This window comes from Sus scrofa, chromosome 9 (assembly GCF_054392235.1).
Source record: "Sus scrofa isolate SSC_HxYL_T2T_F1_AM1 chromosome 9, Sscrofa_HxYL_maternal_Yorkshire_Landrace_v2.0, whole genome shotgun sequence".
NCBI lineage: Eukaryota > Metazoa > Chordata > Mammalia > Artiodactyla > Suidae > Sus > Sus scrofa.
Window position 1 is genome coordinate 49279502 of NC_139391.1, and position 17214 is coordinate 49296715.

At 42.1% G+C, this 17214-nt stretch overlaps 2 protein-coding genes and 2 non-coding genes across 28 annotated transcripts in view; 1 reads left to right on the top strand and 3 right to left on the bottom strand.

Moving 5' to 3' along the window:
- LOC146399891 (uncharacterized) overlaps positions 1-17214 on the top strand; it is a 393141-nt gene that overhangs the window by 286153 nt on the left and 89774 nt on the right. The window lies entirely within an intron of this gene.
- Positions 1-17214, bottom strand: part of LOC102164776 (uncharacterized) — a 441263-nt gene that overhangs the window by 52087 nt on the left and 371962 nt on the right. For 19 of the 25 annotated variants that reach the window (XR_014815495.1, XR_014815491.1, XR_014815506.1 and 16 more), the window contains one exon: positions 10103-10192. Coding sequence is in view for 13 of the 25 variants with exons in the window: in XM_084976393.1 (XP_084832519.1) it covers positions 10137-10192 (56 nt within the window). In the remaining 12 variants the exon portion in view is untranslated. Of the gene's footprint in view, positions 1-7162; positions 7263-9226; positions 9844-10102; positions 10193-10627; positions 10696-17214 lie in introns of those variants that run through there. The other 6 variants (XR_014815507.1, XR_014815499.1, XR_014815490.1 and 3 more) reach the window with 4 other exon arrangements.
- Positions 1827-1906, bottom strand: MIRLET7A-1 (microRNA let-7a-1). The gene has a single exon (NR_038520.1). It is a non-coding gene; the product is annotated as a microRNA let-7a-1 (primary transcript).
- MIR100 (microRNA mir-100) lies at positions 7150-7229 on the bottom strand. The gene has a single exon (NR_038550.1). It is a non-coding gene; the product is annotated as a microRNA mir-100 (primary transcript).

Here is a 17214-nt window from a genome sequence, read left to right on the forward strand (position 1 = left end):
ACAGTCATTCTGAAAGCAAAGAAGGCGTGCCTTCATTTATTTATTTAGCCAAGCCCGTGGCATATGGAAGTTCCTGGGCCAGGGATCAAACCCGTACCATAGCAGTGAACCAAGCAGTTGCAATGATAACACTGGATCCCTAACCCACTGTGCTACAAGAGCACTCCAAGAGGGCAACATTTACACTCTGGTAGATATCACTTTATGACTGAGTCAGTGGAAATTCAACCATATGAAAGTTGGTCTATCTTCAGAAGCAGGACCCCAGACATTACTTTGCTCTTGGAAACCAGGGCTGTGTGGAACCACTCAAGTTTATACCACTGGAAAGGAGAGGACATTATTGTCTTGTATAGGAAGATAATTCGATTAAAAAAAAAGCTTTATGAATGTATAAACAGTACTAAGTAGGTCCTTATGTGTCAAGTGGCTATAGATGTTAAATGCACAAACTCTTATCCAACATAGACACAGGTAGTAACTGTGTTTCCTGTAAAACTCATAATAAATGTGACAAAGTAATGACAACATCTTCTAGAGCAAGGCCACAGGCCCTTCTAAAGGATGGATGATGAGCAAAGAAATGAAGACCATACAGGAGCCTGAGGGTCTTGCTCCTATTCTTGCTGTAGACTTTCATGGTGGCCTAAAACTAATGCTGGACCCTTAGCTGTGCTTCATCGCCAAACTAGGGCTAGTTATCCTTGACCTATTAACAGCGTAACAATCACTATGATTCATCATGAAAATACTTGAGTATGGAATTAAAATGATGACCAGAAATCTCATTAAAAAAAAAATAGCAGAGAGAGAGAGAGAGAAAAGGAGAATGTTAGGGCTAGGATATGCAAAATCACACTCTTCTACATATATCGTGTACTTATACTTTGAAGTGCGAGAAAATAGTAAAATGAATGAAATAACTCATTAACTACCTTCTGATGACCTGTCTGCATTTTTCTATTGAAATGTGTCTGAACGTGGAACAACCAATCTCAGTCAACAGACTTGGGTCCTAGGGCTGCTTTGCTGCTCATATGCTGTGTAGGCTGTGTGAGTTCAGTCTAAGTCAGGAAAAATATCCATTGTTCATTGGTGATCATCATGAAACCACCAAGCCTCACATTCTGATATAATCAATTTCTACACTATTGCCATCCCAGTCTCGTGGCATTTTCCCCACAGAAGTTGGAGCATAGCTCACGCATTAGCAGAAATATAAATAGCATTCAGTCCAAGACAAGCTTAGCTCAAAATCCAAAGTGTGAATTTACAAACATGGCTCTTGATCTTGGGAGCTTCCTAGGATGGAGGGTACACAATTGCTCTCAAATTGGTGAAATTCAAGAAAGTGGAATGTGCTTGCAAACATGGCCCCAATTTGTCACGCCTTAAAATGAAGCATGCTGAAGTTCATTTTTTTTTTCCTTTTTAAATCCTAAGATTAATTCTCAGAAGACCAACCAAGACCAGAAAAACTTCTCACTCTAAATCACTGACCACAAACTCATGAGCTAAATATATGTTTACTGCTGTATGTCACTGAGGTTTTGTGTTATTATTTAGCATTCTTTTGACAACGGGTAACTAATGTACTGACTCTCTCAAAGTCTCACATTTTTGATAAGACAAAATCCAATGCAAAGAAACAAAATATGAAAATACCACACGGGTGCAAGAATTAAATAAAACATGACTTCTAAAATACCAGTACAATGACTGTATCCAATCTTACCTTTAATAGGTTTTCCTAGGGGAAAAAAAGAGAAAAAACAAAAACAGCCCGGAGGAGTCATGATCTTTCTCAGCATGTTGCTTTGTGCAAGACCCAAGGAAAGCTAGGAGGCTGTACAGTTATCTCCCTTGATACAATTCTAAACTATACAACCTACTACCTCAACCTGGGAACATGCAGTCACAATGGCGGGCAAGCTACCATTTCTTAAGCAACGACATTACAAGGTAGTCTTATAACTGTTCTTCATGCTGTTACTTATTTGGGTCATTCATAAGAGGCAGCACATCAAAGGGTCCGACGATAAAGAAAAATAACACAAGAACCTTGGCATGAGATTACTGTGCAGAGAGGAAGGAAGGAAACACTTGGGATTGGGCTTCTTGCAATTATTTGTGCATGGCAATTTTTATGGTAAGGTTATATACAAAGGCTGTTGTTCTGATCCATCTACTGCCTTCTGGTATCTATTAACAGAATGATGAAAGGAGACCAATATTCAAACTTGGACAATTGAAGAAAGAATTAGGAAAACAAATGTTTCCCTCATGAAACTGAAAAACTGGGATCTCTAAAGGGATTCAGTAAACAAGGAGAAATAGCTTAAGCAAAGGCAGACTCTGAGAAAAGTAGAGATAAATAATATAGAAGTTACAATGAACATTCTCTCAACAGTAATGAATATATATTACGTTATTCACATATTTATAAAGCCTCAGCAGTTTCTCCTAGTTTATCCCTAACAGTGTATTTAGAGATGTATAAAAGTGTGACTCTGTGTTTTTTCCTTATAGGGGAATGTATTTCCAAGTTGGTACTTTTCATTTTTCAGCTGGGTCTCTTCTTTATCTTCAAGCCCAGTTCAATGCTGGAACAGCAGACAGACCCCTCAAGCTTGGTGACCTCGCCTCTCTATGTGTTCCCATGTTTGGCCAGGTTTGTTATTTTCCCATGAGGACTGCTCTGGGGCCACCTGTCCTCATTGCTCAGCTGCATTCTGGTTTTGCCTGGTAAGAGCTGTTCCACAAAGGAGCTGGGCATCACCATACAGAGATGGGGGCGTGTCTGAGTGCACAGGGAATCAAAGAGCCATCAGTCTGTGGTGTTCAATAGATAGATCCAAACGCTGAAGAGCTGGTGTTTCTTCGTTACTCAGCCAGCTTGGCGCAGGATCGTTTTTCCAAAATTTCCAATTTTCTTCCCTCATGCAGCTCTCAGTAAGTAAGGCTGCTTTTTTGAGGAGGCCGTCTCTATTGAATCAGTGCTACCTGGTTTGGGGGAAAACCTGGGAAGTTGCCTTTACCAAATGAATTCCCATTCATCCGTCAGGCCTACATTCAAAGAGTTCTTTCTCTAATTGTCTCATGATTTCATATACGCATTTCTCATCTACCCCGGACACACCGCTGCATCATGATTTCTTTGTCTCCTTCACTAGACCCTGATGTATTTCAAGATGAGGCTGCACTAACTCACCTCTGCCAACCTAGTACCACCTGCGTGCCTACTACCTGGCACATAGTAGAGACTTAAAAACATGATGGTGAAAACAAAAACGAATGCATGGATAAAAGTGGAAGTATACGTGAATCTAAAGTTAAGGGCCGGGTGATTTTTATTTTTACTACAGGTCCCCTATTCTTTTACTTATAGTGTAACTTCAATGAGTAAAATGGATTTGCTACCAAGATTCCAGAGAGGGGAAACATCGTAGAATGGCTGAATCTCTGACGGAAACATCGTAGAATGGCCTGGATCTCTGACGGAAATTCAACAAGTTCCTCTTGGTCCTCTGCCTCTAGATACTCACTTATGCATATGATTTCCTATCCACTGGGACATTAAAAGAAAGTAGAATTCCTTTTCTTTCCTTTGTCTTTGAATTTCTTTCATTATCCTTGCACTGACCATTTGCCTGATTCTATAAACACAGGATCTAAGCATTAGAGATGGAAAACAAGGTAGTGGAGGGGCAAATAAGAGATAATAGCAAAAGAAGATACAGCAAAGAGAGGGTAAGTTTCAGGGTGCTAGAATGCCAGGATATCAGCCTAACCATATAGCCCGCAGAGCTTTTCAACAACTGGAAGTGGAAAAATGCATCTTTCTCCATGTATATTCTTCTTTGAGAGGGTCAAAGATAAAAAGATGTTGCTCTTAGAATACTAATGGTTTTCAATACCCTGCTCTTTGGGTTGTGTGAATTTCCTTGTTTATTTACACTGATTTTAGCCCATTATCATGTATTAGTGCAATTATGGCTCATTACATAATTAGTGTAAATATTTGTAGGCATGTAATAACAACATGCAATTATGATATGGAATGATGTCATGAAAAGTCTTATTGAAAAGAGAAAACAAAAAATAAACTAAGCATTGACAGAGAACATTAGTTACACATCTTTAGGTATAAAGAATCTATCGCACTATTTAAAAAATATTTTTTAAAGGTATTTTGAATACACGCAAGACACTTAGCCCATTGAACACTGAATTTTTAAATGCTACCAGCAACATCCTCCCAAATGAAGTGAGAATGAATCTCAAACAATGCTATGAATGTCTGAGATTACAGAAAAGCAGGACTCCCTACTAGTAAACACATTTTGTATTGATCAGATATTTGGAAATTTGGATAAATGTTATGATTAAAGCATGTGATTCATTAAAGTACGTGTTGGTATGGTCAACAAGCAATTCTGCCAGGGCCAGGCAATCAGTTTTTTGACATCAGAGTCATATCTTCACCCTCTAGCAAAATACTGAACAAAATACTAAGCATTCATAAAGGTTTGTTGAATGAATGACAGAGTGAATGAATCTTATCATGCTTCTAGCCATATGGCTACACTGAAATAAAGTGGCTTTACTCCAAAGCATACCATGTCAGGTGTTAATAAATGTTTGCAAATTTGGAAGAGTCATTCATACAGACTTCTCTGTAAAATCTCCACACTCTTACAGGCATAAGAAACTTTAAAAATCTTAATCGTAGAGGTGAGGTGACATTTGATGAGGTTAAGTACCAAGTCAGCAGACAAGGATGCAGAGTACCTAACGAAGGTTGGGGAAGGGTTGGTAAGCACAGTGACAAATAAGTCATCATATTAACTCAACATTCAAAGGTAACTCTGTCCTATACATAACATTTTCTTCCCATGAAGAGAAATCCACTTATCAATTTTGAAACATAAGCAAGAAACCCTCTCAAAATTAAATATCAGTTCCCATCTTTCCTCCCCAACCTCTGGCGATGAAGGGAGAATTGCTTTATTAAACACAAAAAATAATTATTTTTTCTGTTGAGGAAAAAAAAAAATCTAAAGTATATCCTGGTGTTACGGCTTAATATATTTTGACAGTGATCATCTGAGAATTTTACTAAAACTGGCTTGTTTTATACCCATTTCCTCTATACCTCGATGTAATAATGACTACTAGATATATATTTTTAGAGTCTTTCTGAAGAGAACCTGAAATGATTTTACTTTCTGCAGATTTCTGTAAAATGTCTGGTCCACTCTGAGGGAGTCACAAGGGAATAATTAATATCTTCAGAACTATTCGTTCATGAACATGGAAGAAGGGAAAAATACTGAATTTCAACATCATGTAAAATATTTAATATCCTGTTTCTTGTGGCCAGTGTCCAGGGGCTTTGGGCTTTCCACCAGAATATTTTCTAGCCAGGTGAATCAAATAACAATGTCCTAGGTCTTTTAGCAGGTTTGAAAGGATTGACTACCCTGCATAATCTTTTTACTTAGGGTAATGGGTTTAAGAACTCCTTAAAAGAAACATTTGGCATTCATCTACTGGTCATCCCTGTATAGAGAATACAGGCTACTAGTATCCCTTTAGATTCCTGAACTCCAGTGGTCCCACAGGTTAAAGGGATGATGAGCAGAGACATGATTTTGCCTTTATCAAACAGAAGTATTTATCCAGGGAAGGTAGAGGTTTAATCTGCTGCCCCCTTATCCATTCTAAGTGTTCCACTTCAAAGAGGCATGTAGAACAAATCGAGAAGATTGTTTACTTAATGGGTAGATAAACACCTTGGGCAAACAATTATACACGATACACACCAATGGGAATGATATTTTTCTCCTGGATGTAATGTTCCATCATTCCAGACTAAAGCAAGCTGAGATCAACCGTCCTCAATGCTTTGCAGAGCAAACACAAAGGAGAGGCATAAACATAACATCCTCAGTGTGTAGCATCAGGGGAGCATGGTATTCTCTGAGACACCTTTAAACCACCGTCATCTATATCTGAGCCTTCCTAATTCCAACACACAAAATTTCACTTTTATACACCTGATGGAAGAAAGAGCTCTAGGTCTCCCTGAACAGTGTGGCTCTTCACAGGAGACAACGTTTAGTGAAATAAAATGTATTCATTTGAATTTCAAACTCTTTTCTGATGTTAGCTCAATAACTAACGACTTCATATTGACTTTTTTTGCTAGAAGAAGCTTCAAAAAAACAAAACAAAACAAAACAAAACAAAAAACTTAAGGGAATTCCTGGCACTATGTTTGACCAAAAGGGAATGCAAAGATTTAAGAGTCATCCAAATCTGATCAACTTTTCACCCTGGGTTCTGTTTACAGACTCTTCAGCTCACATTGTTGGAATGAGACAAATATAGCCAGCTTTGCTTTGATCTGTAGTCAGTTTGGCTTTCCAGCCCTGGCACAATGGTGACATTTAAGAGGCAAAGGGATAAAATTATTTTCATTCCAGCCTTTTAAACATGGGGAAGAGTTATAAAACGGCTTTGGACAAAGATGAAGTTGGACCTAAATAGGCTATTTTTTTAAGTTCTTTTTTTTTTTTTTTTACAGTACTATTTACAAAAGTCCAAATAGTTAAGCGCATCCATTTCCCTCATTAATTTTATTTTTAAAGATAAGGACTTATTTGACTGCACCTGGAGAACAATGGGTGAGGAAGAATTGCTACAAGGTACAACCTAAACCAGGGTGAAATGGGCCTTATAAACAAGTCTCTGCCACTTTTGCCAAAAGATTGCGATGAGTTAGAAAACAATTAGCCAGGCTCACAGAAAGCAAAAGCAACCCTGGGGTAGGCCTCTATTTACGCATCATTCAACTGTGAGTTAGTTGTCTGAGTCACCCCGTTTCTGCTGCCTCACCTGCGAGCCCTGGCTCCTGGTGTGACAGCCAGGAGTAGTTTGGAGAGAGAAGGGAAGGGAGGGTGAGCCTCAAATCTCATCCTTGAAGGGCCTCATCTGTTTCAGAACAAAAGGTCTGCTTCTCCCATCGCAGCCCCTCTTTCCAGGTCTACCGTTACAAGAGTAAATGAAGGGGGAGAGGGGGAGAGGTGAGGAGCAGGGAGGGACTGTGATGACGGACAGGCAGAGCCCGCGGCCTGTGAGATCGCCCACAGACACATACCTATAGACACAAGCTTGTGTGCACTATCAGCACAAGTTCGGATCTACGGGTTTGTGGCAACAGGCCTCCGTATCTTCTTTTGTGTGGGGGTTTGACGTGTCTGAAAATGAAATGTTAAAACCATTAGTCCAACCAAAGGCTCTGCCGTTCGACTGCTGCACGCCAGAAATGTTAAGACGTCATCCTGCTCTCAAAAGGGCAAAAAATTAAGCAGCGTCTTCTCTGTTCTACTTTCACATTACTCCACAGACACAATGGGCACACCTCAGCATCTGACTGCTTAATATCAGGGAAGACTCATTTATTCAGACCTTCGCACGTAGTCGGAGCAGAATGCTATCAGGACTGCACATCGGTGGAATAAAGAAAGTCTTTCAATTACAAGGAGAGAAAGAGAGAGATGCAGGAGAACCCAACTGCAATTTCATTCTTTTAAATACCTGTAATTACATGGAAAAAAAAATGGTGAACATTTTCTTTCCTATTCGCATTCTGGAACAGCCATAGTAAACTAGCAAACACCACCATAGGGCCTCTAAGTACTTTCTGAAAATTATTCTAGAGCAGAAGTCCAGCTATATTAAACCGGAAGAGTCATCTTCAGGAAAAGTTTGTATTTCATCCTCATACCGCCTCTATTATGGGTCCAAACTCCAACACTAAGCAAGTTTGGGCATATTTTATAAAATCTGAATGAGAAAAGAAATTATATAATTGCTCTCCCTCAATCTGTTCTAGGATGTGGGGAGAGATCATTTTCTTAGGAGCTCTTACAAAAGGGTTTTGTTTGTCTGCATAACATCCTTTCTTCAAAACCCATGTTCTACAAGTAGGAATGGAGCATCCAAGACAAGGTCCTTCCATTAATGGCTCCTTTGGGGAATTTTATTGAAGACAAAGTCTTAATCGTGAATACTTCAAGGACAAATGATGGAAAGAAAAATAACCCTTCTCCCTAGATGCTGGGAAAAACCTATGCTCCTATCTCATTGTAGGACCTGAAAAGGGACCTTTCCACTTCCTGTTAGCAATATCTATAGATACCGACTCTCAAAAAAAACCCCAAAAACAAACAAACAAAAAAAAACGACCTTTGCCTTGACCTGTGCAGTGCCCATTCCTATCTCAAGCATCTGGGAGACTCTACTAAGAACCCAAAAGAGCTGAATTTGGGATTATTCAGAGAAAAGAGATGGCCCCTATTTATAAACTTTAAAAGGTGAAAACAAGAGGACAGAAAGCCAACAGGGGGATGAAGAGGGGCTGAGAGGCAACTGTTCATAGATATGTCTTGTCTGTCTGTTTCATCGTGATGGAGCTGTGGGTGTGACTGCTGGGAACCCACTGGTGCCGTGGAGCTTGCCAAGGCCGACAATCTAGTTGCAGCTCTGTGGCTTAACTTTTTAGATCCAAAGAGACAACAAGAGCAAGTGAAAGCAAGGAGGAGCCAAACCAGTCACCTCCAAATGGTTTTGACTTTATGTTATTTTAAAATGTTCGCTTCCTTTATAAAATAAAAGATTTTAAAATAAACGCCAAGCCTCTTATTTTTCTTTGATCTCTCTGACAGAGGCACAGGGCCAGAGGTATTTAAGGATGGCCATTCTGAACGTTGTTAAGCGAGGCTGGAACATAGAGTCTGACACAGGAACTCTTATTAATGGAAAGGAATAGGCTTAGGTTTCCAAAATGATGAGAATTGTCATTATCATTTCTTAGAAAGATATAATGCAATATTTGTTCGCCATGGATGAAGATCTGCCAAAGTGTTACATTTAATCATTCAGGAGGCATCACCTTCATAAATCTGCACCCCCGAAGCCCATGAAAAGGAGCTCAATACTGTGTTTCAACTTGGGGCTTCTCTGTATCGTGTGTGTGTGTGTGTGTGTGTGTGTGTGTGTGTGTGTGTGTGTGTGTGTGTGTAAAAGGCAGGACAGAGAACAGTTATTTAATCCTAATGGTCTGTAGTATTAACTTTCAAACAAACCAGAGTTTTAATTTCAGAAAATAAAATCAGAAGATGCCAAAGTTGTAGGAAAAAAGGAGAAATTCAAAAACCAACCCAAGAGAAGAATAATTTATTTAGGAATAGATATTTTCCCCCAACTATGAATTGAACACCTCCTTCAAGAAACTTCTTTGCGTTGAGGAGAAAAAGAAGGGTTCTTTCCAGACGAAAGTTTGGCTGCTCTATTAAACAAGTTCCGTGGGGTTCTCTCAGACAGTAACACTAACAATTAAATCGGAAAATGTAGGCTAATGCCTATAAACACTGGCCAAAGTAGGGTAATGTGCTTTATCAAGAAAACATATCATTTATATTATTTAATGCATTTAAGTGGCACAAAGTCCTTCACTAACACTAAAAGGAAACTACTTATATCATGACAGCTGAGCCCAAATCTTAGTCACTGGGGTTTAAGGACAGTTCCATTAAATGTCACACATACAGGATTGCTAATCTAGGACAAAAGTTAAAATATCAACTTTTATGCAATTATTATAAAACACTAGTTATTATGCAATTGTTATAAGCCACATCTTCCAGGAATTCAGAGCACATGGTAGGCTTTTTAGAGGCAATCCTCCATTACTATATTTCTAAATACAATTACCAAAGATAGCCACAGAATTTAAGAACAGTGCCTGATGGTTTCAAATGAGTTTGGCCTGAATTGCTGTCAAAAAAAAAAATAAGCACTGTTAGGTGATAACTTTATAAACATTTCTCTGAACTCTATAGAATTGAATGCAATGACTGCTCTACTCCTAAGCTATGAAATATTATAAAACTAGTTGCTATTGTAAAAAAAAAAAAAAAAAACAAGTTTAAAATGCAGTTATTCTTCATAATTCAATCCTTCAAGTTATGCCCTAAAAATTTATAATACTTGAGGAAATGGAAGGTTTGGGGAAATTATAGGAAAATATAATTACCTGGAAAAAAAGAACTTCTTATGAATCCTATTTTTCAAAGCTGTTGCCATCTTGCTAGGCCAGCAGCATCTTCAAGCCATTTGCCCGCGTCTGGAAAATAAAATTATTTTAAACGGATTGAAAGTATTTGCTTGTTTTGTGGCTGGTTTCTTTTTGTCACCCAACTCTTTTATAAAGCTAAACTAGAATTCATGCCAAAATGAGAGTAAAAAGGAACACTAAAAACTGAAATAAAATTTGAGAAAAACACTGGGAAGCATTATGTTTTCTTCATTTCCAGAACTACACATGATATAAAGGTTCGGCAAATAAGTCACTTTCACATTTTTCCTGGAATTTCCCTGGCTACCAATGAACCTTGAGAACGATTTTACCAGAAAAATGATCAAATGGGAGAGGGAGGTCTCTGAATACTCCCAAATTCCTACGTTTTATACCAAACCACTCATTTGCTAAACATGATTAAGAGATAGGTTATCAATAATTAAGACTGGTTAAGATACAATCAGGCTGGGCAATCGTTACCTGGCACGATGTAGCATCACTGAGACATCGTTTTAACTTTTTGATTCTGAAATGATTCGGGAGTCATTAGCTCTCTCTGCTGATGGGGCTGCTTAAAAAGTAGTGAAATATCGGACTGTGGTGGATTCAGGAGCCTGTCCCCCTTCCACCACAGCAGGATTCTTGGCTTCCATTCCAACCTTCTTTCATTGGCCAGGTTTTAGACGCAGGGTTTGCTTTTCCTTCATTGTTCCTGTGCTAATGGAAGGAAAACTCACTGCGCAGCTGCCTGCAAAAGGGAACATGTACTTGGGTTTTGCCTGCCTGTGGACGTGAACACCAAGTCCATGGTGATGTCAGCAGAAGGACACTGACAGAAAGATCCCCTGGCCTCCACCCTCCTGTTTAAAAGATACGTCCCTTGTACAGAACCTCAGCAGACCTCCTTTGTCCTGAGGGGGAAGAGCGAATCAGCTGAACAACCTGTGATGAGACAGACAGAGAAAAAGAGAAAGGAAGCGAGGGGGAGGAAGGAAGGGAGGGAGGGAGGGAGGGAAGAAGGAAAGAAAGGAGGAAGGAAGGAGAGAGAGAATTCAACAGAAAGTGAGAGGGAAAGAGAGAAAGGAAGGGGGAAGAAGAAAGGAAAGAAAGGGAGGGAGGAAAGAAGGAAGGAGACAGAGAGAAAGAGAAAAGAGAGAATGGAAAGTGAGAAAAATAAAAGGGGAAAGAGGAAGGAAGGAAGAGAGAGGGAGGGAGAAAGAAACAGAGGAGGAAAGGAGGGAGAATGAGAGAGGAATAGAGGAGGGAAGAAAGAGAGAGGGAACTCGGACCTATGCCCGGCATTAATCCGACATCAGGAAGCAGGGGACAGAGCTAGTCTTGGTCCCCCCGTGGCTTTTCAGTTCTCCAGAGGTCTTTCCGCTCACCCTCTGCAGCCCCTGCTCTCTGTAGAAAGATCCAATCACCTCAACAAAAGAGGCACCTCCAGCAAGGGCAGCTCCAAGAGGAATTCCTGGGTGCCATGCGTCATGGCACGTTTTATCCACCTGCGACGCTGCCACCAGGACACCAGCCCCCAGCGTGGGCGCATCTCTCAAGCAACCCGGGCAGAGGCTTCGGGCACCAGAGCCAGCTAGCTTAGGTAGAATGAATTCTTCTCCACCCAGGAAAAGCTGACCAGAAGGGAGCAGGGGAGGGAGGAGGCTGGCGAGGCAATGCCATGGTTTTCGACCTCCTTTCAGGCAAAGGGAAAAGTAGGAATTGACATTTACAACCTTCCTTCCATATACCCCCCGGATTAAAAAATACAAATATATTATGTAAAATGAAAAATGAATGTGTGGCTAGGTCGACTGAAGAACAAAGACATGAAAAATGGCACGACAGAATAAAACAGGTTGGACAAAAAACAAGAGATGCCCTCAGATGATTTGAGTGGTAGGCTGGTTTTTTTTTTTTTTTTTCCCTTTTTTGGTAATTTAAAAACAATCTTAAACCCACTTAAGTGTTCATTCACCACAGATGTATAACAGGGATCAACTATATAAGAGTGAGAAGTTGGAGGCAAATTTGCTTTTGACACACCCGGGGAAACAAAAGAGAGAGAGGCTGCCTGTAACAAGTTGTTCTGCGTGCAGCTGGCTGAGGAGACCACTTTCACTTTTGAAAGCATTAAGTTTGCTCAGGATGACAATTTTTCTTCCTTCTTAAAATGCAAACCAGGATGCTAGCCTACAACTTCCTTTCTAGCTATATTGTTAATAAAGCCCAAAAGGCTTTGAAAAGAACCAAACTTTTTCTTTTTTTTTTTTCAATGCAGAAGACCCTGATTCTGATACGGAAACATGAGACACATGCTTTTAGAAAAATCAGAGGTCTGTCATTTCTTGAATATAAGCAAATGATACACCACACAAAGCCTTCTATATGCCGGGCAACTTTAACACTTGTGATGTTCAAAGCTATGTTTTACTCTTGAGAAAGCCCACCACAATCAGATTAGAAAGCTGTAAATTAAGTGAGGGTTCGGGGTGGCTGGAGGGAAAATGAGGATTAGACCATTTGGATCCTGCAAAGAGGGAAACACACAGTAGGTAAAGAGTCCGTACTTCCTTAGAACCCTGGCCATCTAACGATGAGATTCTTACTCTGGGAAAAGTACAAAAGAGCCAGGAACCTCCACAAGGCTACCTACAAAAAGCAGCAACCATCAAACACAAGCAACTGAGTTCAGTTGCAACAGAGACCCTCCTTACTCCAGGGCAGATTCACCTGGGGGAGCACCTGAACAGCCTAGCAGCCCCCTCTCTGCCTCGCACCCCAGGAGACCTTCGCTTTTCTCCTCCAGGGCTGGCTCTCCCTGTCAACGGCTTTCCACATTTCCCCCTTCCTTTGGAACAACCAAAACCCACCAGATAGAATACGATTGTATTTATTTACCATCGAATTGAAGTTTGGAAAGGAAAAAAGGTATTAATCTGTATTACCCACTTCCTGCTCTCAACTTTTCCCCAAACCGATCAGTTTTTGTCTTCCAGCCTCCTACCCACACCCAGCGCTCCCACTCTCCTCCTCTCCCCATCTCGTTCTCACAGTCTCTCTCTCACACACACACACCCCCCCCACCACTTGGTCCAATCTGGTACCTGCCTAACAACAACAGTATGACAAGCAACATCTGTTTGTAAAAAAAAAAAAAGCCAAAGTCAAACCTTAACGTTTTCTGGCTAGGTTTCTTTTTTCCTTTTGTCCCTGACTCTAAAAGGGGAGGGGGCAAAAAGAAATATTAAGATTTGTATTCAATGTCGGCTCCAACGAGGCAGCCACCGTACTCCCCTAGAGTTATTTCAAGGTAAAGCAATTTTAGGGAAAACCGCTGCAGTATTTATGGCTGTCTCCCCTGAAGCAAGCCCAGTCACATAAATCCAACAGATCAGATTCCCAGAAGTCAGGTTTTTTTCCTAACAGCTTTATATCCATCTTCTAATTAGAATGATAGGATCGTGCATGCATGTGTGTGTGTGTGTGTTGGGGTGATGAAAGAGAGAGAGAAGAGCAAGACAGAAAAAGAAACGGTCCAGTCTCCCCTCATTTACAGCACACGGGCATATAAACAGGCACATTTACACGGCTGCCACGCACGAGAGCAGGCACGGCGAGCAGGAGGCTGCGGCAGAAATCCGCACAGCTGTGGCCATCGGAAACAGGCCCCACCGTTCCCCCACTGAGACGTGAATTTCTGGAAAGCTACCAACCATCCACAGAGTCACAATGCGAAGGATCAAGCTACCTAGACGGGGAGGGGGAGGGGTGGGAAGAAGCTGGTGAGGAAGAGAAAGGCTCCCTCACCCACTAAACGGCGTCGCCCTCAGGGAGGAGAAACCGTTTCACTCAGGGTTTGGAAGAAACCCATACACATTAAGGGAAAAATAAATTCAGACAAGTTGCTAAGGAGACTTGTGTAAACTCCAAGCGCAGGCATATTTCTTGGCCTTTCCCCCTGGGCTCCATCTTGCATTCTGATCACGCTGCTCTGCGGCAACGTTGCACCAACCTTCTGCATTCATCTTGGCCTTCCCCGTGCAGACTGGCAAAGCACGCTGGTTGTATATATCATCATCGTTCATACTTAACAAGTTAAAAGGGGGTGTGTGTGTGTGTGTGTGTGTGTGTGTGTGTGTGTGTGTGTGTGTGACTAGTTGGAGGGAGAGAGTGGGTGGGGGAACTTAATTTGGAATTTTAAAAACATAGGTGTTGAACAAAGACGAATATTTCAAGTGTATGCTTTGGGGGCAGTGGGGAAAGAGGCAGGGAAAGCATCTAGCGCTGGAAATTTCCCTCTGCCTGTGGAGTCCGTCCTTTCACCACTCTGCCAGCCTCCCCCTCCCACCTCTCATCTCCAGTTAAAACCCTCTATCTCCTGGCATCACTGCAGATGCCAATGGAGGGACCCTGACTTCTGCAGAAAAGGGTGCCTCCCACAGGGTGGAACCCTGCCCCCGCTTCCTGCTCAGGAGGGTGTCCCAGAGAGATGAGCTTTTTGAAAACTACCTGCAACGCTTCACAAAACCTCTACATCAGACCTGTTTAGATCCTAAACCAGCTAGCTTTTCCGAGGACAGACTCCGGCGTGGCGTTCTTCTCCCACAGCGACACACCTTCAGCGGCAGCTGATGCATGTCAACATTTGATTTAGGGGAAAATTAACATTTTCTTTCAGGACGGAGATGTTTGTACTGTAGGAACCAATATTTTCCTTTCTCAGCCTCCTGTATGAGAATTTCTAAAATCTTCCCTAGGACACAGAAGGGATAGACAATCCAGTAGCCTAAATCACTGTTCAGGGTGCTGGGACAAACCAAAGTCAGGCTTCCGTGTGCGTGTGCGTGTGTGAGTGTGTGCCCCTGCCTGTCTCGGGCAGGTTAGGAGGACACAGACCAGACAGCTGGAGGGGAAGTGTCTGCTCGGTCCCTTCTCATATTTAAGACGCTCACAGCATCTGCCCACCAGCCACTACAGAACAGCCAGCCAACCAGGCCTGCTACTGTTGTCACAGTTTTCAGGGGTGGGGGTGGGATGAGGGATGGGTAAGGGGACAGGAAAAGTTTCGACGTTCAGTAGCGCTGAGTGTGTTTCTTCGTGCTCCGAGACGGTTACGCAGCTCCCATCTCTTCCCTCTGCCAACCGGTATTTGGTTTTCACACTTCAAAGCTAAAGCAAGCTGTGCTGCCTCAGTTGAAACCAGGCAGCCGGGCAACCCTGAAGCTAGCAAGACGGAGGCCTGCTCCTGCCATTCGCGGAGAAAGACTGAGCCCTGCACCAGCCCCGCTGGCCCATCCTTAACCAACAATTCCACGTGAGCGAGCCCTAGACTTTAGGGAAGAGGAGACCACTGGCGTTCTTTGTGACCTTTCCCCTACAAGGCATGTCCTCAGATGTTTTGTGTCGCTGAGCCATCATGACTCAATCAAAATGAAAAATGAACCTTGAGGGAGAGGAGCAGGGTGGGCCACTGGGCCACTGCCCTGTGACCTGCTTGGCTTGCAGCAGGGGACTGACACCTGCATGTTCTCACTTGTCCAGGAAGCTGCAGTAGCTCCAACCCCAGCAAATCCTGCCTCATCGCCTGCTGGCTATTTGTTCTGCCTGCTGGGAAGAGGAGGACCAGACCGTCTCTCCCTAATGTGAAGACATACTTGCTAGCTCGCGGCATGATCTTGTATCATCAAAGAGGGGAAGAGCTTAATTCACAAGGTCAGTACAACACCTAGTCCTGCAATGGAGGATTCTCTTCCATTTAATCTGCCCCTCCCCAAGTGCTTTCCTAAGCTTGCGTACGACTTTCTCAAATACCCCAAAGAACTGAAAACAGATTAGATACCTCATGCCCTCCCCCTCCAGCCCCGCAAGTCCTCTGTGGACAAAGGACAGATAGCAATGAACAAAGGGTCCACACAGCCGGCTAGTCTGGATAACAAACTGCACGAGGTGCATAAAAACTTAATTCAGATAATTTTCATGTAAGAAATATGGACTTTCACATCATATTGGGAAATCTTTAAGGCTTTTGTTCTTTGAGATGCAGAAAGAAAAACAGCCAACTTAACAGTGGCTGGCAAACTATACTGCTGCCCAGATGCATCTCAAAGCATGCAGTAATACTACTTCTTTTTAAATATGGGTATAGGTACATATTTGTGTGTACACAGAGAGAAACAGAGAGAAATACACACACTTGCTATCCAAATCCCTCACTTCTAGCCTTAAGGTCAAAGACCACATCTTTCTCCACATTTTGTAAACTGACCTTCTCTTATTCCACCTTGAAATTCAGTCTTACGTCCTCTCCACCTTTTACGAGGTAATGCTTTAGACTGCAAAATGCTTTACACGTAAGTATGTCTAGTTGCTATTATTACTCCATATCATAGCAGAGAGATGACACAGAGGAGAGTTAAGTGTCTTTCCAAAGCTCATATATTTTTGTAATAACAGCAACAAAATTAAAGTTCCCCTTCCTGCCCCAGTTGAACTGGTGAGAGGGTCCTAGGTCAGGCTGAAGGAATTTCATGGCACCCCTTCTCTCGTTTTGCTTTATTTGTTAGTCAGGCATTTTCTTTCACCTATAATCCCAAGATACAGGAAACCCTGGCCCCACATGCTCTAGCAGCTGCCAACCTGGGTAACCCCAAAGACTAGGCCACCAGACACTCATGTTGGAGGCTGAAGTCAGAGGTCAATTAAGGCTGAGAAAGGTCTCCAATAGTGTGTTCTAGTCCAGCCAGTCCAACGGGTTTTATGAACATCAGGAAGTCATCACTGCCATGGGAAAAGGGGGTTGATGAGCAAACGTATACTTAGTATTTGCCATTCCTCACTGACCCCAAACTCCTCCTGTATCAGCACTTCTTTGCCTTCCTCATGACAATGGGAAGAGCTATTCAGTGGCCCTGTAATCCTGATCAGGAGCGACAGATGACAGGTCACAGGCTCCTGATTCTTCCAAACGGTTTCAGTCTATCTAGACCCAGACTAAAGTCCATCTATCCCGCTGTCCGGTGGAATTGTTACTGGTTGCTGAATTTGTATTTGTTCTCACACATGGGCGT